General features: G+C 42.6%; 1 protein-coding gene across 8 annotated transcripts in view; it reads right to left on the bottom strand.

Annotated features, from left to right (window-relative positions):
* Positions 1-26,941, bottom strand: part of mapk8ip3 (mitogen-activated protein kinase 8 interacting protein 3) — a 195,222-nt gene that overhangs the window by 46,265 nt on the left and 122,016 nt on the right. For 5 of the 8 annotated variants that reach the window (XM_041206011.1, XM_041206015.1, XM_041206012.1 and 2 more), the window contains 6 exons: positions 18,961-19,011; positions 15,237-15,393; positions 13,838-13,933; positions 10,022-10,183; positions 6,755-6,911; positions 1,691-1,876 (listed from right to left, as the gene is read on the bottom strand). In XM_041206011.1, the coding sequence (XP_041061945.1) occupies positions 1,691-1,876; positions 6,755-6,911; positions 10,022-10,183; positions 13,838-13,933; positions 15,237-15,393; positions 18,961-19,011 (809 nt within the window). The remainder of the gene's footprint in view (positions 1-1,690; positions 1,877-6,754; positions 6,912-10,021; positions 10,184-13,837; positions 13,934-15,236; positions 15,394-18,960; positions 19,012-26,941) is intronic. The other 3 variants (XM_041206017.1, XM_041206019.1, XM_041206014.1) reach the window with 2 other exon arrangements.

The following is a 26,941-nucleotide window of genomic DNA, read 5'->3' as shown; positions in this document are numbered from 1 at the left end:
TTCACTAGCACACCGTTAAAGCACTGCACTCAACCCACGCCGGAACCAGACAACGTGCTATTCATATCTGTGTAAATATCTTCGGGTGGTTCTGGCACAGGCTATTGCTCAACTGGAGAGCTAAATTGGAACATTGAACACCAAGGTCAGCATATACAATTTTTAGCACCGTCGACTTTCTGGCAGTTAATTTTAATGATCAGAAAATCCAGAGTGCCACGGTTGTGGAGCACTGACCTCCACACTGGGATCACAGCATCACAAAATTTATGCTATAAAAAGTGCCCATAGATTCTTAATTTTGATTTGCTCAAAGTTCCTAGCAGCACCAACTGTACTTTGTCTCCTGAATTTTATTTCTCAAATGGTGAGGTTATGCACAGAGCACACAATACCAAAGTCCTTCATTAAAGTCTGAAAGCTACCTCTAGAATTTGCTTCTGAGGTTTACTGGAGGCCTGGCTGCAGACCAGACTAGGTGGAAGGAAGATGTCACTTCTCTCTGATTAACTGGCAGTCTAACGGTTATGAGAATGGGAAATCTGTCTCCTTCCCAATTTCCTCCTCTAACTGTGATGAGTTTGCACACTCTTACCCTGCTAACCTGTCTTTGTTGAGGATGGCCAGTTTCTCCACCCACTTCCCAGAATTGGTAATCAGTCTGGCCAGTCTCTCTGTTCATTTTCAGGATCCATTTGGAAACTCTCTTACCCTGTTGGCCACTTTGAGATGAATATGGGATGTCTATGAGTCCACTCTGAGGCATTTGATGAGTATATTCCGGAGACTGTCATAATTGTGTGCAAATCTCTTGGTTGGCTTGCCACTCTGTCATGAATAGACCAAAATTCTTGATCCACTTTCCAAAACCTTAGATGAAGATGAGCAGTCTTGCAGCTCATTCATCAGAATTCTGAGTAAGTATGGGAAATCATTTACCCAGTGCCAGAATCATTGTAAAAAGTTACAAGTCTCTCAAAGCCTCCCAGAGGCTACCCTCTCATCTGATACTCAAAAAAATGTAATGAGCAAGAGCAGGAAACACAATGGCGACATTACTGGTGTTTCACCCGCTAAATTGCAGATGGTGTTTTGGGCTTTGCACTTGTAATTCATCATATGGACGTGATCAAGTCATCAGGAAAAGCTACTAAACAAAAAAAACAGAAGGAAAGTTGGAGGAAATGTTATCCTTAGCCCATCTTCTTGGTGATAGCTTAAGAATGTCAATGCCACAGGGCACCATTCAGGCATCGCTGGCAAGGGTGACATTTATTACCCTGAGAGGTGGTGGTGGGGCCTTCCTTTTAAACTGTTATGGTGGTGTGGTTTAGCGGTTTAATACAACAGAGTGGCTTGCTAGGTCACTTCAGAGAGCAGTTAAGAATCACCCAGGAACAGGGAGGCACATGTAGGCCGGACCAGATAAAGATGGCAGGTTTCCTTCTCTAAGGGGCATTAAGTGAACCAGTTTGGTTTTAGTCGGGCAATCTGGCAGCTTTCATCGTCATTTTTACCGATACCAGTTTCTTATTTCCAGACTTTTTTTTTCTTCAAAAAAACTGATTTGAAATTCTCAAACTGCTTCCTGAAGCAACTTTGAACCAAACAAAATCACCTTGAAGACGGGAATAAAATTTTAAAAATTAAAGAGTGAAAAGGAAAGTATTTTAATTGTGTTGTTACCCACTTTGTCCTTTGTCAGATGTTGGGGTGTCACTTCTAGATGTGCTGTTGCTCCGGGGAACATTGCACCGTGTTGCACATCCTACTAGTGTAATTCCTGCTAGTACCCCTTCTGTTCCACTGGAATCATCCGGATTCAAGTCTCCCTCTAAAAATATTTCTCCGGCAGGGTAGTCACTTTCGCTCGCAGCTGATACAAAAAGAAAAGGAAAAGTCTCATCTTGCTGTATCTACGACAACGTTTTAAAGAAGCTATTAGACAGCATCCATAGTCACATGGTTCAGGAGACTTTCAAAGGATTGACTGGTTTTTTTTTTTCCTCCCCAGTTAGAACTTTCAACTTCAACAATTTCAAAAGTTAGAAGTAGGAATGGCAAATATGTCAGATGCGTGAAACAAGTGACTTCAAAAGAATTGTTCCAAACATGAGCCCAGATTTTCCGTTCCCACCTCTGGCAGGAAATGTTGCGGGAAGGACAGAAAATTTGGAGTGGCAGCCAAAAGTCCACTGACTTTTGGCGGGAATTTTCAGTTGCCGCCATTGGCAGGACCAGAAAATCCCAGCCATGGATTTCCAGAGGGTGAAAAAAACTTTATCCTTTCATGGGATATGGGTATCATAGGCAAGATCAGCATTTTTCGCCCAATCCTAATTGCCCTTGAAATGAGTGCTTTGCTCGGCCATTCCAGAGGGCAGTTAAGAGTCAACCACATTGCTGTGGGTCTGGAGTCACATGTAGGCCAGACCAAGTAAGGACAGCAGATTTCCTTCCCTAAAGGACATTAGTGAACCAGATGGATTTTTACAACAATCGATGATAGTTTCATGGTCACCATTACTGAGGCTAGCTTTCAATTCCAGATTTTATTAATTGAATTTAAATTCCACCAGCTGCTGTGGTGGGATTTGAACCTGTGTCCTCAGAGCATTAGCCTGGGTCTCTGTTTTACTAGTCCAGTGAGATTACCACTATGCCACCATCTCCCCAGAATGACCATGCTCGCAGTGGAACCTTTTCCTCGTTGCAACCAGTCTGCTTATCCAATTCAACCAAGCCAGGGGCAACATGAATCAGATGCATGCTAAAGGTCATATTACCTCAACAAGCCGGAAATTTTTCTTGCGCTGAAAACCATGACGTGCCCCGCCTGTACAGACCCAGTAACGGAGGCATAAGATTCAGTGGAAATCAGGCTTCAAGTTTCATCTACATAACACCAATGAGTTGCAGACACTAATTGGCACCCTGATGCAACGTGCCAGCAGGGGCCTTCTCAAGATCATTCAACCTGGATGTTGAGCCATCCCATCCTCGGGGGTAGGGGCTTGGTGGGGGGTAGGTGGGAGAGGCAAGCAGAGGGGGCTGGTCAATGGCTTGCAGTATTGCACTGGAACCAAAAGGCGCACTCATGCTTCACCTGATTCCATGGTATGTTAGGTGACAAAATAAAACCTTATCTGTTTTTCAGTGGCTTCCAGTGGTCTTGGTTAGACCACTGTATAATCCTCCCTTATTTTTCTTAATTGGTATCAGGGTCCTAAAAGAGCAGGCAGACACCTGATTAGCATAACGAAGTGACCTAGAAACCTGTTCAAACACTTGGAGGTCTCTGTGCATTTCCAGAAAAGATTGAGTGTCGAAGATCATACCCAGAAATTATCTCAATCTCCTATTTCTCACCCAGAAATTGAGTGCGACAGGGACCATTTTGCCCCCTAGTGTGTATAGTTCCAACTCATTCCTACAGTACCAATGGGACACTTTGGTTTCTTGCACTAGCCATCCTTACAGCTTTTTGAGTTCGCTTGAGCAGGGTATTGTTAAATTCTCTGAGTTTTTACAGTTTGGACACTGGGTTGAAAGACTGTCTGAATTTAACCAATTATGTCCCTTCAAAGGCATCAGGGAGAGAAATATGTAATTCCTTCTTACTGGGTGTAGCAATAGTGAGAGTGGCTAGTCCTGTAGTAGCTGTCTTCATGCCAGACAGAACTCTAACACATTGTACACCAAGCCCCCATCACAGAGAGGAGGGAGCTCCTACATAAAGTCATACCTAGACTTCAACAGAGACAGGGAAGAGTTCTAATTCATGCTATCGCTATAACCAATTCCCTATCAGAGAGAAGAGATCTCCAATCCATCAGCCTGGGCTGGATTTGTCCACAAGTCAACTTTACACTCCACACTTTGCCATCCAGCCCCATTCCATATAAATATGTCTATGCTGAAGAGTACCATCACTGGTTATGTGAATAGTCGGAGAGAGATAGGAGGTGTAGCAAGTGTTCAATTTCTCCCCTAAAGCACCTGTGCAGCATCCTATAGATACTATCCACCAGTGGCACCACCAAACACATCTTCCCTTCACCGCCCCCGGCGGCATTCTGTAGGGATCGTTTCCTCTGTGACACCCTGGTCCACTCCTCCATCAACCCCGTCCCACGGCACCTTCCCATGCAACCGCAGAAGATACAACACCTGCCCCTTCACTTCCCCTCTCCTCACCACCCAAGGGCCCAAACACTCCTTTCAAGTGAAGCAGCATTTCACTTGCACTTCCCTCAACTTTAGTCTATTGCATTCATTGCTTCCAATGCGTTTTCCTCTACATTGGAGAGACCAAACACAGACTGGGTGACTGCTTTGCAGAACACCTGCAGTCTGTCCGCAAGCATTACCCAGAACTCCCTGTCCCTTGCCATTTCAACACTCCACTCTGCTCTCATGCCCACATGTCCATCCTTGGCCTGCTGCATTGTTCCAGTAAAGCTCAGCGCAAACTGGAGGAACAGCACCTCATCTTCCGACTAGGCACTTTACAGCCTTCCGGACTGAATACTGAGTTCAACAATTTTAGATCATGAATTCTCTCCTCCATCCCCACCCCCTTTCCGTTTTATCCCCCTCCTTTTTGTTTTTTCCAATAATTATTCAGATTTTTCTTTTTCCATTTCCCTATTTCCATTATTTTTAAATGTATTTCCATTCATTGTTTTATCTCTACCGTTTAGCCTTTTTAGATTCCTTCACCCCACCCCACCCCCACTAGGGCTATCTGTACCTTGCTTGTCCTGCTTTCTACCCTTAATTAGCACATTCCTTTAGATAATATCACCATCTTCAACACCTCTTTGTCCTTTTGTCTGTGACATCTTTTGGTTATCTCCACCTATCACTGGCCCGCTAACCAGCTCTTCTTGTCCCAACCCCCTCCCCCTCCCCCACCCCCTTCAACCAGTTTATATTTCACCCCTTTTCTATTTTTACTTAGTTCTGTTGAAGGGTCATGAGGACTCGAAACATCAACTGTGCTCTTCTCCACCGATGCTGCCAGACCTGCTGAGTTTTTCCAGGTATTTTTGTTTTTGTTTTTGCCAAGGAGCTCAAATTTGTGCTTCAGTGCCCCTCATCTGAAAACTGTGAGCTAGGAATACAGAATTCCTAATCTCTGTCCTGCTCATAATTCGTATGTTGAGGTCACAGATGTGGATAACACAGGCCTATATGTATCTGAAAAAAACTTCATGGGATGTGACTTTTAATGCAGCTATTCAGTGTTAAAGGCTGCCCTTCTGGACATGATCAGCCAATTATAGTGGCCACCAAAAGACAGTACTTTATGCTGGAGCTATTCTGCAACCACAACATGATTTGAATATTTTTTCTTTATTTCCTACTCCTCTTCAGGTTCACTTCCGTCCTTTCTAATCCCATTCACAACTGCCAAGCTGACAGGGCAAGCAAACTGTCTGAATAACACACTACTGCTGGCTTCCTTTGTGATTCCTTTCTTAAAGTTTAAAAGATACTTCTATTTATATAGTGCTTTTCATGACCAGCGGACGTCCCAAAGTGCTTTACAGCCAGTGAAGGACTTTTTGAAATGTAGTCGCTGTTGTAATGTTGGAAACACGGCAGCCAATCTGTGCACAGCAAACTCCCACAAACAGCTACGTGACGATGATCAGATAATGTTTCTTTTGTGACGTTGATTTCTTTATTTGTTCATGGGATGTGGACGTTGCAGGCAGGGCCAGCATTTGTTGCCCATCCCTAATTCCCCTTGAAATGCGTGGCCTACCACACCATTAAGAGTCAACCACATTGCTGTGGATCTGGAGTCACATGTAGACCAAACAGGGTAAAGATGGCAGATTTCCTAACCCAAGGACATTAGCTAACCTAAAGGACATTAGGGAGCCAGATGGGTTGACAACTGACAATGGTTTCATGGTCACCATTACTGAGGCGAGCGTTTCAATTCCAGATAATTACTTGAATTTGAATTCAAATTCCATTAGCTGCCACGGTGGGATATGAACCCTTGTCCCCAGAACACTACCCTGGGCTTCCGGGGTACTAGTCCAGTGACATTACCACTATACCACTCCGATCTGCTTGATTGAGGGATAAATATTAGCCTGGACACCAGAGATAACAACCCTGCTCTTTTTTGAAATAGTGCCATGGGATCTTTTACATCTACTCAAGGCGGCAGAGGGGGCATGGTTTAAAGGTCTCATCTGAAAGATAGCACCTCCAATAGTGCTGCACTTCCTTAGTGCTGCGCTGGACTGTCAGCCTTGATTTTGGTGCTCAAGTCCTGGAATGTGACTTGAACCGAGAAACTTGTGATTCAGGGGCCAGTGTGCTGCCAAGTGAGCCAGGGCTGACACGAACTGCAAGTGGCACACAGAAAAGGCCTTCAGCTAAAACCATTCCCGAGGAGGAGTGCCTTGTCGTACCCTGGCAGCATCAGCCACGATTAGGAACTGACCTTGTTTTGAAAAAAAATTATAATGAACTGGATGTGGAAACAGATCAGCCAAAACATTTGGCTTTACATATGACAATCTGTAAATACTTTGCAAATATGTTTATAGATTTGTAAACCTAATGTAAAGATGAAACTATCAGGAAGGTATTTTGCTTGTACACATGCCATAATGTATTATGTTGCAACATGTCCCTGACATTTTTATTCCAGCTGCCCTGACTGAACAGACTTATCACTGCCGAGTGTAAAGTCAGTACTGCAGCCTGAACGTTGGAATTCACTCACCTGGGACGCTGGTGATACACAGAACATGAGCGTTGCACACTATAAACTGGTCCATAATGGTGCCAGGCTGGTTGGCATCAATGATCACAATTTTACTGGTGGAGTGTGTGCTAGTGCAGATCCACACACGGCTCGAGACGTCCTCTGCACTGTGAACCTTAGGAAAGGAATCACAAAGAAAGTCGGTGAAGAGCTAACCTCGCGTGCACACCACAAACTCAAAGAGGATTGTGAGCTACAAAATGATAACAAACACTTACATTGGAAGTGTTATTAAGTAATGGATCAATATAAACCATCAACATTGCATCTATGTGTTCAATGCTCTGCTTACCACTGCCATTTTTTTTGTAAGAAGATTTGCATTTATATAGCATCTTTCATAATATCAGGACCTGCCCCAAAGAGTTTTACAACCAATGAATTATTTTTGAAGCATGTTCTAAAGTAGGAAACGTGGCAGCCAATTTGCATACAACAGGGTCCCATAAGCAGCAATGAGATAATGACTGGATAATCTGTTTTTGGTTCTGATGAATGGTCATCAATCTGAAACATTAACTCTGTTTCTCTCAACAGATGCTGTGTGACATGCCAAGTATTTCCAAAATGTTCAGTTTGTATTTCAGATTTCCAGCATCTGCAGTATTTTGCTTTTGTATTCTTAGTCTGTTTTAGGGCGTTGGCTGTGGGATAAATATTGGTCAGAACAACATGGAGAACTTCATTCTGTTTTGAATCTTTCACATCCCTCTAAGGGCAGACTGCGCCATGGTTTAATGTTCCATCCAAAAGGTGGTACCTACAATAGTGCAGCATCGCCTCAGTACTGCTCTGACGTGTTAACCTGGATTTTGTGCTCAAGTCTCTGGAGTGGGACTTGAACCTGCAGTGAGAACGTTACCACTGAGCCACATCTGACACCTTCAGCAACCATGCACTAATTCTAGAAAATGAACATTTGACATCTTAGTGAAAGATGGAATAAATATTCCAATGACAAATGAGACACACGGGGGGCCAGATTTTCACTGACTCCAGAGCTTCAAAAACGGCGGAGGAGTCCCAGTCCCAGGATTCCTGCCCCAGTCTCAGCACTGTCAATTTTTTCCAGCACAGGATAAGAATGCAGGTAGTGAGCCTGCGTGCTGCACTCCCGACCTATCCAGTTCCATTGCTGGGGCAGGCATCCCATACCTTACCCTTGGAATTTTTGTGGAGTCGTGCCAGCTTCTGTTTACAGGGTTTGCAGCCCCTCGGAGTTGTGAGCCATAGTCTGGATTCTGAGCCTTTTGAAAGGTACGTTTAAAAGGTCTTATCCATGCCCCCTCAGAAGCAGCCCTGGGAGCCATTTATCGCTTGGTGCAGCCGGGAAACTGGAGCTCAGAGAAACCCGGGGCAGTGCTAGCTTAGTGAAGCTAGCGGTCTGTGAAAGAGCTGGCATTGTTCTGGTAATTAAAGGTGGGAGTGCATTTTGCGAGTCCTGTGGAATGTGGTCTCAGGACAAGAGACTGAACCATCGGGAGGTGAGCAGTCCAAGTGGGAGTGGCTTTTGAGGGAATTCAAAGTCTAGATTTTTGAAAGTTTAGAGTTGAAATCTCTCATGAGGGAGACAAAGGGTAGAATCGTCTCAGGTTTGCACTGTGTGGTAGTGGGAGGGAAAAAGAAAGTTCGTCACCCCACCCGAACCACCCACAACCCCACCCCCAGAAGTAAACTTGGCATCAGCATGGAGCTGATCCCCACCTCGCAGCCATAATGTTTTGCAGGCGGGCTTAACTAGGGCCAAGTGGAACTTCCGCCCCTCAAAGGGGAGGAAATCCCACCATCGAATTGGCCAGCAGCTTCATCAGTCCCGACAGCGCCAAGAGCACATTAGTGGCCGCTGCCGGGACTGCAAGAAGACAACGGAGAAGGCCCAGGCTCCCCGAAGCCAGTAAGTCCTGGATCTTGGCCAGGGGGGATTTCAGCAGATCTGGGAGGGGGTGGGAGGTGTGGGTTTAAAGCTTGGTGGTGGGTGGGGTAAGAAAGTGGAGGGGGGTGGTCAATCTTAGGGGAACCACCCCCCAATCCACAAAGGGCAGTCCCCGACGATTGAACCCTCCCCTTCCTTCCCGCCCTTTGAAGGTTCCCTTTTGAAAAAAAACTGGGCTGCCCGCTCCCGCCTGACAGCCCGCTCCCGCCACACCAAACGTTTTATGACACGGGCAGCGTATTACCTATTTGAATATGGCGTGCAGGCTGCTGATTTCAGTGCCCACCCACCCCCAGCCCCATGTAATGGGAGTGAGCTCAGAGGTGGGTGGGAAGGAGGTGGGGTGGGTACCCGCCCTATTTGACCAACCCCCCACACCACCCCCCCCCCACCCCCCCCCTCACCACCACCAGAAACACACCCAGCGAGGGCACAGAAAGTGCAGCCCATTATTTCTTTGATCTGTTTTTCCTCAACAACTGTACATTTATTTGAGCAAGATTAAGGGGTGTGAAGTGAGGTAAAGCTTCTGTTATTGATACTATGATGTCTCTGTCTGATTGACACTTTTAATGGACTGTAAGAGTAGTAGTATTTTTCAAAGCAGATTTCGGAATAGGTGTTTTGTTTTCAACCAGCATTTCAAGACTTGCCATTGCTATCATTTGGCTTATCGGTTCTGTATGTAATACATACTGAATGAATGGGCATGGAGGGGAATGGGTAATGGGTGGGGGTGTGAGGGCTAGAGGGCACAACAGTTTTTAATATAAATGGGAAGTTGGAGAATAGAGGCCAGTCTCCTAACCTGTCTGCTTCAGCATTCGCTCCACCCCCCATGACTGCATCCGAACTGATTCTGGGGTCAGCAGGTCTGACTTCATTCTGCCCCCGTCTACCCAGAATGAAAATAGTGCGTGCAGGTCCACTTATACGGAGATGGGTCAGCTCAATCAGGAAATTTCCTGACTCGAGCTTCCCATCTCAATGGCAAAAATCTGGCCCAGAGTGTCCACAATATGGACTGACGGGTTCTTTATTATAAACATAACGGCATGAGTCCCTCTCTTTACTTCAAGCCGCTTCTCAATATTGATGGGTTTTGCACCTCCTGGAAACAAGTGGAAAGTAAAAAGTTTCTTACTAAATGTGTTGCTGCACTCTTCCTCAATGCCACAGCCAAAGGACTGTGTTCTCTTCATTCTGCAGTGCTATGTTCTTAATACACCTTGCGAAAATCAGTGCTCTTATCTGTCACATGAATCTTTAGACTGCCTTCCTGTATACTGTACCTTTTTGATTTTATCAGGAGAGCTGTGACTGCTGCTATTCTTCCCATCCTTCTCAGTGTTGGAGGTTAGGGGATCACAGCTGCGTGAGCGACCCAGCTCATTCCCATTTTCCATCCGCTGCGGCTTCCAGCCGGTCAAATCCACACCAGCTGCACACCAAAGCTGTGAGGAACATAACATAAGAATAGTCATGGGAAATGCCAGGGCGAACAACTCTAAATGCACACTGGGTGCAGAATGACTGCAAACTCTGATGCCTATAAATTTTTTCTTCCTCTTTCTTCTTTCATCGGATGTGGGCATCACTGTGAAGCCATTTGTTGCCCATCTCTAACTGTGCTCGATCCCAGTGGCCACTTCAGAGGGCGGTTAAGCGTCAACCACGTTGCTGTGGATCTGGAGTCACATGACCCAGGTAAGGATGGCAGATTTCTTTCCTTTAAGTTCATTAGTGAACCAGGTGGGTTTTTATGACAATCGATGATAGTTTTGTGATCATCATTACTGAGATTAGCTTTCAATTCCAGATTTATTAGCTGAATTCAAATTCCACGAGCTGCCATGATGGGATTTGAAGCTGTGTCCCCTGAGCACTAGCCTGGGCCTCTGGATTACAAACTCAGTGACATTACCGCTATGCTACCAAAAGGTTCTGCTCTCCTCAACAAGTGGTTTGAAGGACCACCTGCTCATTTTTCCCGGTCTCATCTATTCATCAAGATTGGAACACACTTTATGATGGCAACAGCATAGGGAGCTATTATTAGAATAGGATTTACATTACTTGCATATTGCTGGTAAGAGAGACACGTTGCCGAAGCTCTTCATCTTGCACTCATCAGGACAAATGCAAGAATACCAAATTTCAAATGCTCACAACAATTTATACTGCAGGAGAAAAGGATGCTCACTGTAAAATGCAAAACAGTGTAAAACCATTCTCATTTCTTTTACTGTTCCAAGTGCTCATAGAACTAGCATAATTGAAGCACTACCTGTAGTATTTGTTTTGCAGAAGATTGTTAGCTAGGCAGGGAAATCATGCTCTTTGTTTGAGTGGTGTTATGTCATTCATACTGTACTAATTTCCACCTAAGTTCCCAGGTCCAGCTCAACTTTATCCGTAGCCATTTTCATGGATTATTAATGATAATATAATGTAAGATGAGCATAAAAGATACGGACACTTTCAAGGCCTTGTTTTCCATACAGAAACTGAGCAATCATCGCATTTTATGCTTTACTCTGCTGCACAAATAAGGTAACAAGCCTAGTGTCTTGCTGCAGGTCTCACAGCATTGCTAAAATTGTAGCTCAAATTGGCTACAGAATGTGTTTGTAGTCATCACAAGGTTACAACAGTAGAAACTCAAAAGTAGAAAGTTTTAGACCCCCTTTTTATCCTATTTTTGATCCTTTTTCCCCACGCCCCACCCCCACAAGGGCCATCTGTTACTTGTTCATGTCGTTCTTTCCAGAGTGCTTACCCTTGTCCTGCTATTATCACATTCTGCTTTCTGACCTTTGCCACTATCAACACCTTTTTTTAGCCCTTACCATTAACACTCCCTTTGTCTTTTTGCCCATGACATATTTGTCAATCTCTCCTTTGCCCCCACCTATCGTTACTATCCAGCTTCACCCCCTCCACCCCCCCTTAAACAGTATAAATTTCATCACATTTTTACTTCTCTTTAGCTCAAAAGGAGGGTCATATGGACTTGAAACGTCAGCTCTGTTTCTCTCACCACAGGGATGCTGTTACACTGCTGAGTTTTTCCAGCAGTAGAAAGTACTGTTTGAGTAGAAAGTCGAGTCCTTTCAAATGTACTATAGAAAGGTTCACAGGGTTAGTGGAGCAGACCAAGTGCCAACATTGTAGCAAAGGCAGGTTAAGTGCATTCATATTCTTCTCATCGTTGCTTCAGGGAAGGCGGCCAGAGACCTCATTGGGTCATTTTGGAAACAGGACTTCAGGCATGGCAAGGAAGTTTATACTTATATGGTGGCCTCAGAAAATAAAGAGGACATGATCCTGCGGATTACTCTGGGAACAAGATTGGTGACCTCTAGCTGACAGTAGGTTTGCAGGCTACAGCACTGCCTATTCAATGACACACGACAATCTGTCACTTAGCTAACTTTGGTTTGAGATTGGAAGGAGGCGGCGAGGTGGGGGGGGCGGGGTAGTGGTCCTATTCCAGACTCCCCATGGAAACTTTCCTTAGCCCCTTGTGTAAAGGGACTTGTCTGGATTTCATAAAACAAAAATTCTGGCCTTTGTTTGGCGCTTCCTAGGAGGATCCTCAAGAGATTTTTTGGGGGGGATTATAATATATTCTGAATGGCTGAATCACTTTCATTCATTTATATTTGAGGCAGAACACAAGCTGCAAACAAAAGAGAACTGGTGAACTTAATAGAGGAAAAAGTCGCACTCATCATTCGAACCAAAGAGGGAGGGTCTGTACGAAAAAGTCCTGCTTTTTTTTATATATAAAATAAAGTTTAATAGCATTTTGCAGAGAAGCATAAAGAAGGAGGAAAACTACCAGCCAGTTTAACGTTTTAAGGTTTTGGGTTATTTACTTTTGGTACAAATATCCTGTTGGAACCGTCTACTTAGTCTATGATTGTTGTTAGATTATTCTCTCTCTCCTGCTGAAAAATACAATTTACATTAATTTTGTTCTCTGTACTGTATTGTGTACCTCCAAACATGCAGGAGGAGTGGAAGGATTTGTATGACAAACTTTTTTTTATTCATTCACAGGATGTGGCAGCTCTGGCACAGCTAGCATTTATTGCCCATCCCTGATCGTTCTTGAGGAGGTGGCGGTGAGCCATCTCCTTGAATACAACTGGCTGGTTTGCTGAGTCATTTGAGGGCAGTTTAGAGTCAACCACATCGTTGTGGGTCTGCAATCACATATGGCCAGACCAGGAAAGGGCAGATTTCCTTCCCTAAGGGCATTAGCAACCAGATGGATTCTTTTATAACAATCCAATAGTTTCAAGGTCACCATTACTGATATAAGCTTTTTAATCCAGATTTTGTTTCATTTATCAAATTTAAATTCCCCAGCTACTGTGGTGGGATTCGAACTCATATCTCTGAAATGCTTGATGCAGGCCTCTGGATTGCTAACCCAATACCACAGCCCATGTGCTGCACTTAAACCTGTGACTCTTGATTTACTGGGAAAGTTTGGCAAATGAACACTAGGATTGAAAATCCCTGGCCTTTCCGCTGGGAGTAAGCCAAAAATTAGGTTGGGGCCTAGATACACCTGATCCCTATCTTACTCCAGGAATTCAAAGGGGCATCTATCTGCCCCTCACAAAACCAGTGGCACAGAAGAGGGACTGGGCCGGGCAAGGTCCTGAAAATTTAAGGATTGCACTACTTTTCATTTTTAAAGCACCCAGTTACACAGGGGGGCACTGTTGTATATTTTCAACCCAGCACAGTATGCAGTATATGGGGAGATAACCACCCTAGATACACCCCATGTGGTGCAGGTGCCCTTTTCCAAAGTAACTAAAGCCAACCCCGTAACCTTTGGTGAGATTAGCAATGATGCTGCCTAAATGGGTGCATTTTGGAGAGAGAACAAGCAAGAGAGAGAGCGAGTGAGTGAGCGGTCAGGTACACAATGCCTAGCTTCCATTAAAAGTCATACTGAAACGCCAAAGTGCCAAATCTCTGGTATCATAGAATGTAATAAGCAAGTGTCAGGCCTTAAGAAGTTAGCACTGAAATAGGTTCCAATAAATTGTCATTGGAACCTGCCTTTGCTCTTAGCTCATGGTTACCTTCATGGTTGGATCCTTTGCGACCAACGGACGGCAGTACACTGGGATAGGGACATTCTTCATACGATTATCTTCCTGGCTGCCATTAGGACTTAACTAGATTAAAAACAAGAACATCACTCACTTTTCATTAAGATTAAACTGTTGTTTAAGATTAAACTGTTGTATTTTCATAATATTATAAAGTATCCAAGTACATCCATGCAAATGTTTTGCATGTCACTCTCCATAGTGAAGATGCTGTGAACCATGAGTGACTGAAATAAGTTGAACCACATTGAGATTCTTGACTTTATTTAGTCTTGAAGAATTCCTTGGCAGGTCACACATTCGAATAAACTTGTGTGAAGGGAAGACCCCGGGGTGGTGAGAGGGTGAAAAACAGAAGGGAAAATTAGAATCTCAAAAAATTAGAATCTCCTTTATCTCTTCCCAGTTGAGTTCATCATCTTCTGTTTGTGGTTGCTTTATTTCTCCTGTCTACTCCATATTCCTTTTTTTTTAAGGGCACAGCTGTACAGCACACAACAACCCGTCATATTCCAGGACGCAGCGAGAGGAGCAGCACAGTATAGCCCACACAAAGCACCCAAACAATAAAAAGCCAGAACATGAGTCCATTATCACTGGTGGCAGTACGGGCCACATCATCTTGTCCTTGGGTTAACACAATTGTGCAATGCACCAAGTCCGCAAGGCATATCCTTGGTCCCACAAGAACCTTTCTTGGTTGATCAAATAATGGCATCACCATTGGCTGTCACAGGTGGAAGGAATCACTTGAGCTTCTAGAAAAACAAGCATTATACAGAGCATGATTCTGTTTCCTATGGTACTGGACATTCATGGAGTGATGGCCCTTTCAATTAATGAAGAGCTGTAATGGGGATAGAGACATTGATGATTACAAGCATGTAAACATTAATGGAGCAAAGGCAACCATGATCTCACAGCAGGCCTGAGGAGACAAATGGCCTTCACAGTACCAGGCACAGCACAGTCATAGGACATTCCTCTGTGCACTATTTAAAGAGGTTTTAATCCTCTAAGTACCAGATAGCAGATTTATGACTTATTACTTGATAGTACAGATCTCGAGTATTGCTGAAAAAAGAGAGACACGCTGACGAAGCTTTCCATCTTGGACTCATCAGGACAGACACAAGAATGCCAAATTTCAACGGGAGCAACAATTAATACTGCATGAGAAAAGGGCTTCAGGATAAGTGCAAGGTGAAAAGCTTCAACAGCATGTGTCTTTTTTCAACAATATACGAATTAATTAAATATTTGCATTCCAATATCACACTCATTTCTAGGCCAGTATATTTAAATCTCAGAACCAGAATTGTGGATAAGTATATAAGACTGAGGTATGTTGTACTGTTTCAGGCTATACCTGTTTGTACTTTGCTGGGAGGCTCCAGCCACACGCCTGTAGTCGTCCATCGTCGTTCCTGACATGGTCCCTCACCTGTCGGTACTGTTCGCGTTTCAGCTCCCGTCGAGCCGTCGATGTACAATCACTGAGAGGAAAGGCAAACACAGTCACTGCGCTGTTCAAGGAAAGTAGAAGAAAATGCTACTTCAGTGCGTGGGAGAGAATGGCAATCCACATGGCAGAGAGTTTAAACCTACCCCAAGCTACAAGTGTATTTCTTTTGTGATCTGAATGCCCCAAATCTTTTCAAAAGATGCATCTTCAGCCTCTCTGTACCCACACAAAAATTGCCCATAAAGCACTCAGTCTCTGTGACAAAATGGATGTTTTTGATTAAAGATCATTGACCTGAAACATCTGCTCTGTTTCTCTCTCCATAGTAAGTTTCAGACCTGCTGAGTGTTTTCCAGCATTTTCTCAAATTTCCAGCACCTACAGTATTTTGCTTTTGTTTCACACTCTTTGACATTTCATCTTAAAACTCATCTGGCTTACCAATATTTCTAAAATACCCAAGAATTTCAGCTGGACACGTAGTAATTCAGTAGCACTGCAAACATGTTAGAATAGAATTGAGCCGGATTTTGCTCTGAATGGCACCAGCCTTTCATTAGGCTTGCATTTTCCCACAGATTTTCCACGGGCTTTTGCATGGGGAAACTCCTGTCAGCCAACTATCCAAAAGTGCAGCAGTTTCAATAGGGCATTTGGGTTCTGTTCTAACAGGGAAAGCAATTGTGTATCTCCTTAACTAATTAAATTGAAAAAATGTTAATGAACAGCTCAGAGTCTGAACCAGGAAGTGCCAATTAGAATACTGAGTTCAATCTGGTACAGGAAACAAAATAAGAAGAAAAGAAATATCAAAAGGCTCAGAATTATTTTTACTTTAAAACTCTAATGTTAATTAAAATATTAAAGAATGAGACTCCACACTTATAAAGTTCATTTTCAGTGCCTGAGGGATTGTTTGGTAGTAACCAAGATTGATCACACGTTTAAAATGGTACTTACACAGAAATGGAGTTTAGTGGTATTCATCATTTAAGTATAGCATCTTCACAGCATTCAATGTATTTAAAAAGGTGAGTCAGACAACATAATGCCATTTTCAGGAAGCTTAGGTTCGTCGTATTATGGACAACAAATTCCAGATTTCAGCGTTCAACTGCGCATGTGTGGCTGCAGGAAGTTACTGTCCAATTTCCACTTAAACAATAGCGAGTCCTGCTAGCTTCACCATTACTTCTACTACAAAGTTGGGCCCATTCATATTTTCTCAATCTACAACCTCTTTTCAGCTGTGGAAATTAAACAAATAGGAACAGCACCGTAAAATCAAAGGTCTGATTTAAACTCCAGTTTTGCGCGGGTGAGTAATAAGGTGAATTTGAAATAAGGCCCTACCTATTTTAACATCTAGGCCTCATTTAAAACCCACGCAGTGACTGAATACTGAAAAAGGGTGAGGGTTCAGCAAGATGTGGTAGAAAAATCACATGCCATGGAGTCACCGCCAACACAAGATAGATGGCGAAATGACCTTCAGGATTGGCTGGTAGGGGTCTCCCATTCATTAAAATGGTAGGGGGTGGTGGTGATGAGGAGTTCAGACCGTGAGAGGTCAAACTATCTTTCTGCAGTCCGGAAGAACACTGTGGGCCTCGCAAAGAGAAGATAACTTACTCAATTTGGTCTTTTCCCAGCAGGTCCCGACTGGCTTTTACCTGCTCAGTAAGCCATATAGACCTCAGCTAAAATTGCAATGAGGTCCAATGTGCAAAAGAACTTTACTGGAATTTAACTAAACGTTCAAAGTACTCAGCTGACCCACATTAAAAACCATACCAGGTATAAAGGCCATTAATACCATGAAAGAGACATTAAATGTATTAACAATCTGGCAGACATTGCAGGATCTCATCCTAAGTCAACCACAGTAAAACGTATTGGACCTCAGCACCTGCAAAGTTCAACAGGCTCCTTTCCCGAGACCACACAATGTGCTCTCACATTGACAATGACGAATTTAAATACCCATTTTTAATATTTCCCCTTAAAAGATCTTGCAGAAAATGCATAGCGACAACTTACAGGCACAATTTGTAATAATGATTTTGGAAGATTTCAATGATATGCTCCTATTGTATTCAATGCGGCTGCTACCGAGTTTGATATTCCCAATTTTCCCCATGAAGTATGACTTAGTTTATCTTAACATTAAAGTATCTCACAGATTATTGCACATATCGAACTTGGTGAATGGATCATGGTTGTTCATACACAGGTCCGCAATGTTGCTAGTGTGTTGTGTTTAGTAGTGCAGATAATTCACCATCAAAAAACACAAATGGTAGGCAGCAACCGACCCATTAGGATTTTGAAAACGGACGCTAATGCTTGTTAAGCTTGACAGACTATGTTGTTGAAGGTGAGAAGTACCTCTGGTAAATACTTCTTTTGGTACAAAGAAAGTCTTAATTCAAGAATTTGCAGAGATGTTAACACGTAAAATTCACAGTTGATCTGTCAGTGAGACCAGACATATTGGCACAGCAACCAGCAGCTATGGAGCACAGAAGCAGAAACGGAGTGGACTTCTACACAGCAGATCTTCTAAGTTATGAACAAATTTCTGCTCAAAAATGTCCTAAACATGACACAGGGCGGGGGGGGGGGGGGGTGAATTTTAGCACCCAGGTGGTGGTGGGTTGGCCCTGGGTCAAATGTTAAAATTATTTTAAAAATCTAAACCTCAACCTTAAAACGACTACTTTGAGTTTTACGCAGTGGGGTGCAGCCAACCCACCCCCAAGACATATACGGGAAATTTAAATATTTTAATGAGGCTGGCAGCCTCTGACTTAACCTGCTTTGTAGAATTCACTGTCGGTTGCCTGGTTTCTCAGGTCCTTGGAAACCGGAAGCTGTGTTGGGGTTGGGGTTCAGACTTTGAAAATAGTAACATTTAACCCAAACCCAACCCACCTGTTACTGCGCCCTAAAATTCCCTCCAACATCTTGTGCTGGACATTTCTGAACAGAGATCTGATCATAACTTCACAAAGAGAGGGCCAATTTCAGAAGGTCTGCTGTAGTGCAAGTCCAGTCCTCATGAATCCAGAAGCAGTACAATGGGGAACATCTAGGGTTAATAAACCCTGCTGGGTGTATTGGCAAGAGCAAAATAAATTGTCTTCAAAAACCAGATATGTTGTAGCAACGAAGATCTATCTCATCTTTATATTTTCAACTGATCTTGAAACGTAATTTTCTGCAGAAATCTAAAATGGTCCTTACAATTGCATCTTAACTTCAACAGTGAACACAAATCTCCACAAACTTTGCCAAAAATCATAGCCTTATAAACTGAGACAGGTTGAAGTGAAGATCTCACACTCACAAAACCAAGTGGTTTAAAAGGTGAAGCCCTGGACCTCACAAACCCAAGTAATTTGTTGCTAAACTGTACTTGAAGTGATAGTCACAGTACAACTCTCTTTTATCAATGACAACATCCTGAATAATACCATCTTTAAAGGCACCGGTCGTCTCACTTTTAAACAAAGTCTAAGTGCTCAAAAGCTGCCTGCTTTCTTGGATCCCCAACACCCTAAATCATCAAATTTCCCAACTTTAACCCCTAACCCTGTTAAAGCCCCAAGGAGCTGATATGCCGTACACTTGTTCATTATCTGGGTCTGGTTTCTTCTCCTCCTTAGGCACTTTCTGTCTACAAAAAGAAAACATAAATTTCAAATTAACAAAACGTACATAATGGAAAACAAAAATACACACTTCTCCAAAAGAAAGATTGTCTGCAAGAGCACATGCTATTAGAGATGGAAATTAGTTATTTAAAAAAGTAACAACTGTGCCCCTTATACTGTAGTCCTAAAGTTGCTGATCGTGAACCGGAGGCAGAAATTGCTCGGGTTTAGGTGCTGCTCACCCTCTGTTTTTGCTGTATCTTCAGCCTTTTTTTAAAAAATCTGTCTGAATTTGTATGTGTTTCTTTGTGTAACATTCTCATGTAGTCTGGTTTGTTTTGCTGAAGTGACAATTTCTTCTGCCCTCCAATCAGCCTTTTTGAAATATTCAGCCACTTCTTTGTATCTACAATTCCAGAACCTCCTCACTACCTGAATCTTTTCATCCACATATACCAGCACCACAAAATTAAGTAGCCAATGTTTGTTTCACAAATAAATGCATGAAAGTTCCAACAGGTGTGGAATTCGCTTTACGCTGCTTCACTCATCTCTTAACCAATATGATCACTCTAATTCTGGGCTTATGAGGCTGTACAAGATTCAGAAGGGGTTTTCCTACTATTGAATTTTCCCAAACAATTGCAGATTCCTTCCACAGTCTACCTTAGAAACACCAACTTAATCTAATTTATACTAGTAGCCATGAATCCACCATCCGCATGGTGGCGTGGAATTTCTTTGAAGTGAATTATGCAATGGTTGCACCTGATGCTGAACCACTAAGCCTTTCAGAAATGTACTTTGTGCTGCCAAACTGGTGATGACACTGGCACTGAATGCTAACTTCCACGGCCCCAGCACTATTCAACACTGTTGCAAAAAGCTCCACAACCTCATCAACGCTGCCAAGGTAATGTACTGGACTTTCACTCCTTTCTACCATGCCCACCCTGGACATGAGCACATTCTTAACCCTAATGAGACAATTCTTCCACAATCAAGCCTTTGCACTGCACTCTGGCTAAGGTTGACTCTGATTGGGCATCCTGCACTATGGCTACCTGACTAGGCAACACTTACTTACACGAACAGCCCTAAAACCCTTTCCTCCAATTCAACAAACTCATACACCCATTCCACTACATCTCTAATCTCTCCATCCCACTGAAGACATACTCAACTGTTCACCTTATCTTCATTTACTTTATCTTTTAAAGCAGATCATGAGAAGGGCACATCCCCATCTTGAAATCCCTCACTCCTTTGAGGAGAAGACCATCCAGCTCATTGGTTCTCAATTGGCTCATGCCATGGAAGATGGTGAGAAAAACAACGCTTTGCTGGCATCATGTTAGTAACTAAACACCTACATTTTCACCCTAACAATGGTGTGGGAACTCTCAACAGATAGAATCTCTCATTCCCTTCCTCAGTCCTCTAAATCCTCCTCACCCATTCTTAGTTACTACACCCCATTCCTGCAGATTCACTACAGCAATGGGGAAGGCAGAGGAGAAGGAAGATGATGATGAAGAGCAGGAAAGGTTGTGGAGTTATTTTTATCTCTTGAATTATAAACAACCTCTTTTGATATTGACCTTCAGGCTATGATCCAAAAGAAGCATAAGATAGGTTCACAAAATAATAATAGTCTGTTAAGAAAGAGTATGATGATTGTGTCCATTCTGGAATACACTGTAACAGAATATGTATTGACAATATGTTTGTTATCAGAGGAGGCTAGAGTCTTGGAGGAAAGGGTGCAAAAGTGAGAAGAATTGAGTTAGGAAGCTTGGCAGAATCATTTTAAAGATGAAGTGATGGAAACAACTTCACCTCTATTATAATTTTCCCCTAAAAATATTATTGCAACACTATACACCGACAACACGCTGGAAATTAGAAAATTCACTCTCATTTAATTTAAATGAAAAATAAGATAGAGTTTATTAAAATCGCAACAGATATATCTTCAGATGACACAATTATCATTTTGAAAATAAACACTGCAGTAGTATATGAGGACATTGAAATCCAGATGATCTCAGGCACTCCACTTGGGAATGGAGACCTATTAGTTATGTTGTAGACACAATCCAGAGGCCTGGACTAAACTGTTTGTTCTGTTTCTAACATGCAATGTGCTCACCAATTCACAAGCCCATTCTTAAGTTGCATCAGGTGGAACTCGGCATCAATGAGGTAGCTGACATTCCCCCGAAACCTCAGAATGCTTTTCAATTTCTGGTCATCTGCTTATCAAGCTAGGAACAGGCAGCCAACAATGGAAAATTGCCCTCTTATAATGCACAGACTCAGCGATAATAGTTTTTGGTTTTCCACTATAAAATGGCAAAGGCTGCACTGCCAAAATAATTTATTGGACGTAAACCAGTTTGGGGTGTCCAGAAGACCTAATAACGTGTTATATGAATGCATATTCTCTTTCCTTGTTAAGAGCCTGTTAGGCATCAATTATAGATAGAAAAAGATTTGCCCGAGCTTGTCTTCCAACTGACATACTGCCATAAGGTGGTGCTACAGTGGTAGAAAAGGTCAGTTGTGAGATGGACAGAGCAGAACTTGAGATACTGCAAACAGCATCTCAATTGTTTCAATCCACAATGGGTGCATCAGCAAAACTTAATTTGATGGACATGCAGGGGGGAAAAAGAAAAACAGCAGCAAGAAAAGGCCAGGGATTTCTGAGAAAGACTCATTATTAACAAGGTAGTGGGCATACCACTAGTGACAAAGAAGCAATCTCTGAGGAAGTTATGTCAAGGAAGATATAGATGGATTATGCCATTTTCTACAACCAGACCCACAATGAAGCAGCACCATAAGCACTGTAAAGGGTAAAGATAGCATTAAACGAAGGAGGTAAAAAACAGAAAGAAAAAGTTTCAAAAAGTATTTAATTTTTTTATTTGTTTACATCTCCACCAATAATTAAAACCTGAAGGAACGATACTTCGCATTTGTTAAAGTTAATTTAGCAACAGCAATGTGCGGCCAGTGACACTAAAAGCAATGGCTCTGGTCAGATTCTTTTGTCACAGGTTCCTTCCAGGCAACAGTAATGTTACTCAGCTAGGATCTGTTTGCTGTTCACCATTGCATTACTAAGGTCACAGGTGCACTGTAAATGTTATATTAATTGTATTATCAAGGTTAAGGATACACAGATAAAAAGCATTGATTAAATAATTACCTTGAGCACATATAAAAGAAAGACTTTTTGTCACAGTGCCCCTTTAAGAGGCTGTTAATTTGTTTGTTAGTTAATTTGTTTATTTTATTGGTTTTAAAAGAGCATTTAACAGAAAGACTTCTGCAACCGGTAGGCACTGTAGGGGATGGGGTGCATTATTTGCCCCTGAAATATTATCTTAACTTAAATTCCATAAGTGCCCTTTAAAGATTTTGTTTGGTTACAATGCCCCTTTAAAGGAATGTCAATTACAAGACTTTGTCTCCAGGTGTGATGTCTGGTAGAGGCAAAGGCGGTAAAGATCTCGGTAAAGGGGGTGCTAACCGACACCGGAAAGTCCTCTGAGATAACATCCAGGGAATAACTAAATCCGCAATTCGCTGCCTTGCTCGTCGTGGAGGCATTAAACACATTTCCGGCCTTATTTACGAGGAAACTCACGTGGTTCTCAAGGTCTTCTTGGAAAATATCATCCGGTACTCGGTCACATACACGGAACACGCTAAACGCAAGACTGTTACCGCCATGGATGTGGTCCATGCCCTGAAGTGCCAAGGGCGAACTCTGTATGGGTTCAGTGCTTAAGAACTGTTAACAAAAACAGTTTTTTTAAGGGGATGTCAATTAGTTAATTTGTTTATTAATTGATTTTGTTTAATTGTTGTACTCAAAAGAGTACCAAAGATTTCTGAGACAATGGGTGGTAGTAGGCAAAAGGCAGACATATGCAATGCTGCATTCTGTAAATGAACCAACTGTAAAGAAAAGGATTTGTGCCTAGTTTCATACTTCACTATTTGGCTTAGGATCCATGTAACATGCACTGTTCCAGCAGTGAGGCTGACAAGGTCTATCGCAGGGTGCCAGATTTAATGCTCCTCATTCAAGGACCTAGACAACAGGCTTTCAATACCCTCTAAATGATCTGTGCCACCAAAGAATAATGGATGTAAATGTTTAGTTTCTAAGGAGTACTTAAAAATTCATACCTCAACAGAATTATGAGTTCTGGACTTTTCACAGAGTGCAACCTAGTTGGACAGTTGGGTCCTAGAGATCTGTGTGTCACACTGAATATGGTTCATGACACAGCTATACAACTCCCCCTACCCTACTGGAAAGGGCACCACTATACATACTTAAGAAGTGAAAACACAGTGGGCCAGATTTTGCAGTAAATAAAATGGTGAGGTTAACAGTAATCACCACTAGTAACATGTAAATTGTACAGGTACAGCAACTTCCAGTGAACAGATATGAAGAATTAAATGTGTGAATCAAGAAGTTGCTGTGAGAAATGTCCTGCTCCTCCTGAAATTGCGTGGTAATGGTATCTCACCAAGAAACTCAACATTGAAGTATATGGAATGGTGCAAAGTCATTGTATTTACATGATATATATGCACTGAACTCACCAGAAAATGTTCAGGCTTGTCCGTTCCCTTATAACAGTGTGACAAGTCTTAATTAGTTCCAAACAAACTCTCTGGAACTGAAAATTAACCTTAACAAATGTGCAGCATCATTCTTCCAGGTTTTAATTATTGCTGGAGATTTAAACAAATAAAAACAAATACTTTTTTTTTAAATCTCTTTCGCTTAATACCATCTTTCTTTGCTTTTATAAATTTTGTTTTCAGTATCTAATTTCACATTGAATATTTAAGTTGACATTTCCTGGTTCAACCTCTGTATTGCTCACCAATGATTCCTCAATCCAGTTGATTAAGGAAATACATAATTGCTTTCCCTGTACTGGATCCACTTTGGAAGGCACTGCACCGTTCAAATCACTGTACTGGATCCACTTTGGAAGGCACTGCACCGTTCAAATCACTGTACTGGGTCCACTTTGGAAGGCACTGCACCGTTCAAATCACTGCATATCCCAGTGCAAAAGCCTTAGGGGCAGGTACAAGTGCTGCTTGTTCAATGCTGATCACAAAATCTGGCCCAATCAAATATCTGAGGAGTTCAAACAATAGTTCCCATGTTTGGACTATACTTTTTCCATCTGACATTACGATTTGCAGATCTTGATTTACACCTTCATTCTTCTTTCATTAAACAGCACATCCCAAAGATTACTTTTGCTCAAAGTGCACTAATTATAATTAGTAGGTGAAACAGCTTTTTCAGCAGCCACTCTGCTGTGCACTTTAATGCATGTAAGCTTCCAGAAATGTACAAATGTTGAGAGTGTAAGTAAATGCACAAAGGTTTTAATTCCCATTTCGCACAAGGCCTGTGCGCTAAGAATAATTTTACTCCAGGAAAAGTAATGGTACTTCTTTATTTGGAGGCCCACTTCAAAAATCTGTATTTTAACGCAAGAAAGAACGTCCAACCTGTTGGAATAAAAAGTTTTAAATATGACGGGACGATGGGAATCCTCATTCTGTTCATACAATTAGTGAACCTAAACTTGACCCTAAGTGCAATCACGTCAGCACCTAACAAAAGTATTCATTCCCTGGATTTAAAAATTTTGGGGGTGGGGGGGTCCAGTTTATATAATATAGGCTGACACCTCAGAGCACTGAGGGAGTACTGCACAGTCAGAGGTACCGTCTTTTAAATGAGATGTTAAGCCAAGGTTCCGTCTGCCCTCTCACGTAGGCATAAAAGATCCAGTAACACTAGTCGAAGAATAGCAGGGGAATCCTGGCCACGACTTCTACCTTGGCCAACATCTCTAAAATAGATTATCTGATCAATCTCACGTTGCTGCTTTTGGAACCTTGCTACCATGTTTCCTACATCACAACAATGCAACAAAAAGTATTTCATTGGTCTTAAAACGTTTTAGCACATCCTAAGGCGCTCTTATAAATGCAAGTATTTCTTTCTTCATTTTGAAGAGCTGATTTTCTGAGTTTGGTTAGTGGTACAGAGGGTCACCTACAGAGAAGAGGAAGTCATGGGCATACCACTCCTGTTGCTGTGACCATTTAATTAATTTCCGATGTACATATCAGGACATCAATGGTGGCTTCTTCACCGCATCAGTGACACAAATTCAGAAAAATTACCCTACTGGCTCTGAAAGAAGCAGGGAGGAACTCAGAGCCGGTAACCGCTCAACCCAGCCCAGTCTCCTAGATAGACACAGGCTCCTAGCACCAGCTGAGCCTGAAGGAAACTGCATATGATTAAAGTTTTCGAGTATCGTTAATTTTTGATGAGGAGTGGGGAGGGTTCAGATGGTCATGAAGGAAACCCAGCAAGAACAGGGTCACCAAGATCCTGCTGATTTTAACAACAGGTCCCCACTATAACTTTTCCGTTCTGCTTCCCACCCTGCAGCCCCCCCAAATCGGAAAAACCATTGGCCAGGAGAATGCAGCCAGAAACCCTGTGGGGATGATCCTTAGCCATCGCGATCTCAGGCAGGCTGGAGGTCACCAACTGAGACAAGGCACAGAGAGAGGTCGCAGTCATCAAGCGAGAAGTTGAAGGCTTTCTTGAGGGGCCAAGGGAAGCTCTCCTGCAACTCCTGGTGCACAAGGAATGGTTTAAAAAGCACTTGCCTTCTGGGGCTAGCAGATCCCACTTCCCTTACATGGTCAGGTTTTCCCGAGCCCTGGAAAACGTCAGGGATGTGGCAGCCTAATTTAAACATGTTAACGAAGTGCTGCACCTCTCTTAAACAGGGCACAAACATGGCCTGAAACATCCACCGTTAAAACAGCAATGGCGGGTTGGGAACACATTCCCATCTTTAGGATTTAGCTGGAATTGTATTAGGGATGAGGGGCTTCACGTATGTGCAAATATTAGATAAATTGGGATTGCTCTCTTCACAGATGAAAAAGTTAAGGGGAGCCCTAACTGAGGGTTCAAAGTTAAGGAGATTTTTTTTAAATGGAGCAAATAGGGAGGAATTGTTTCCTGTGGCACACAGGTCAGTAACCAGATGACACAGATTTAAAATAATCGGCAAAAGAACTAGATGAGAAATAAGGAGACATTTTTCACAGAGGGCTGTTAAAACCCAGAACATGCCACCTTAAAGGACAACGCAACCAAATTCCGTAGGGACATTTAAAAGGCAATTGTACATTTATTGGAAGAAGACTAACTTACAGGATTATGGGAAAATAACTGGAGGTGCAGACTAAATCGGACAGCTCTCTCAGAGAGCCAGCACAGACACAATGGGCCCAAAAGGCGTCTTTCTGCGCAGTATAATTCCATGATTCTAACATTTCTATTTGGTCAAAATGATACCAGCCCATCACTCCAGACTACAACATGCATTTAAAAGTGCATGTTGCCACATCCACTCAGACTCCTTGAGAAAACTGCAACATACCACCACCACAGAAGAACCTTATAATTTCACACAGCCTGTTTCACCTTTAAATTGAAGCATTCTTATAATCCCTCATCAAGATTATTCATCGCACAATACTTACATAGTATAAATACACATACTATAGCCCTGCACAGCCTCATCCCTCCCTACCTCTGCAATCTCCTCCAGCCCCACAACCTTCCGAGGTTTCTATTATCCTCTAATTCTGAGCTCTTGAGCATCCCTGATTTTAAATGCCCCACCACTGGTGGCTTTGCCTTCAGCTGCCTGGGCCCCAAACTCTGGAATTCACTCCTTAAACCTCTCTATCTCTCTCTCCTCCTTTAAGATGCTCCTTAAAATCTAAATCTGAGCAAGTTTTTGATCGTCTGCCCTAATCTGTGCCCGAGTGTCATTTTTTGCTTAATAATGCTCCTAT

The sequence above is a fragment of the Carcharodon carcharias genome, chromosome 15, assembly GCF_017639515.1.
Source record: "Carcharodon carcharias isolate sCarCar2 chromosome 15, sCarCar2.pri, whole genome shotgun sequence".
NCBI classification, from domain to species: Eukaryota; Metazoa; Chordata; class Chondrichthyes; order Lamniformes; family Lamnidae; genus Carcharodon; species Carcharodon carcharias.
Note: the sequence above shows the minus strand (reverse complement) of the source record. Positions and strands in the feature narration are given on the sequence as shown.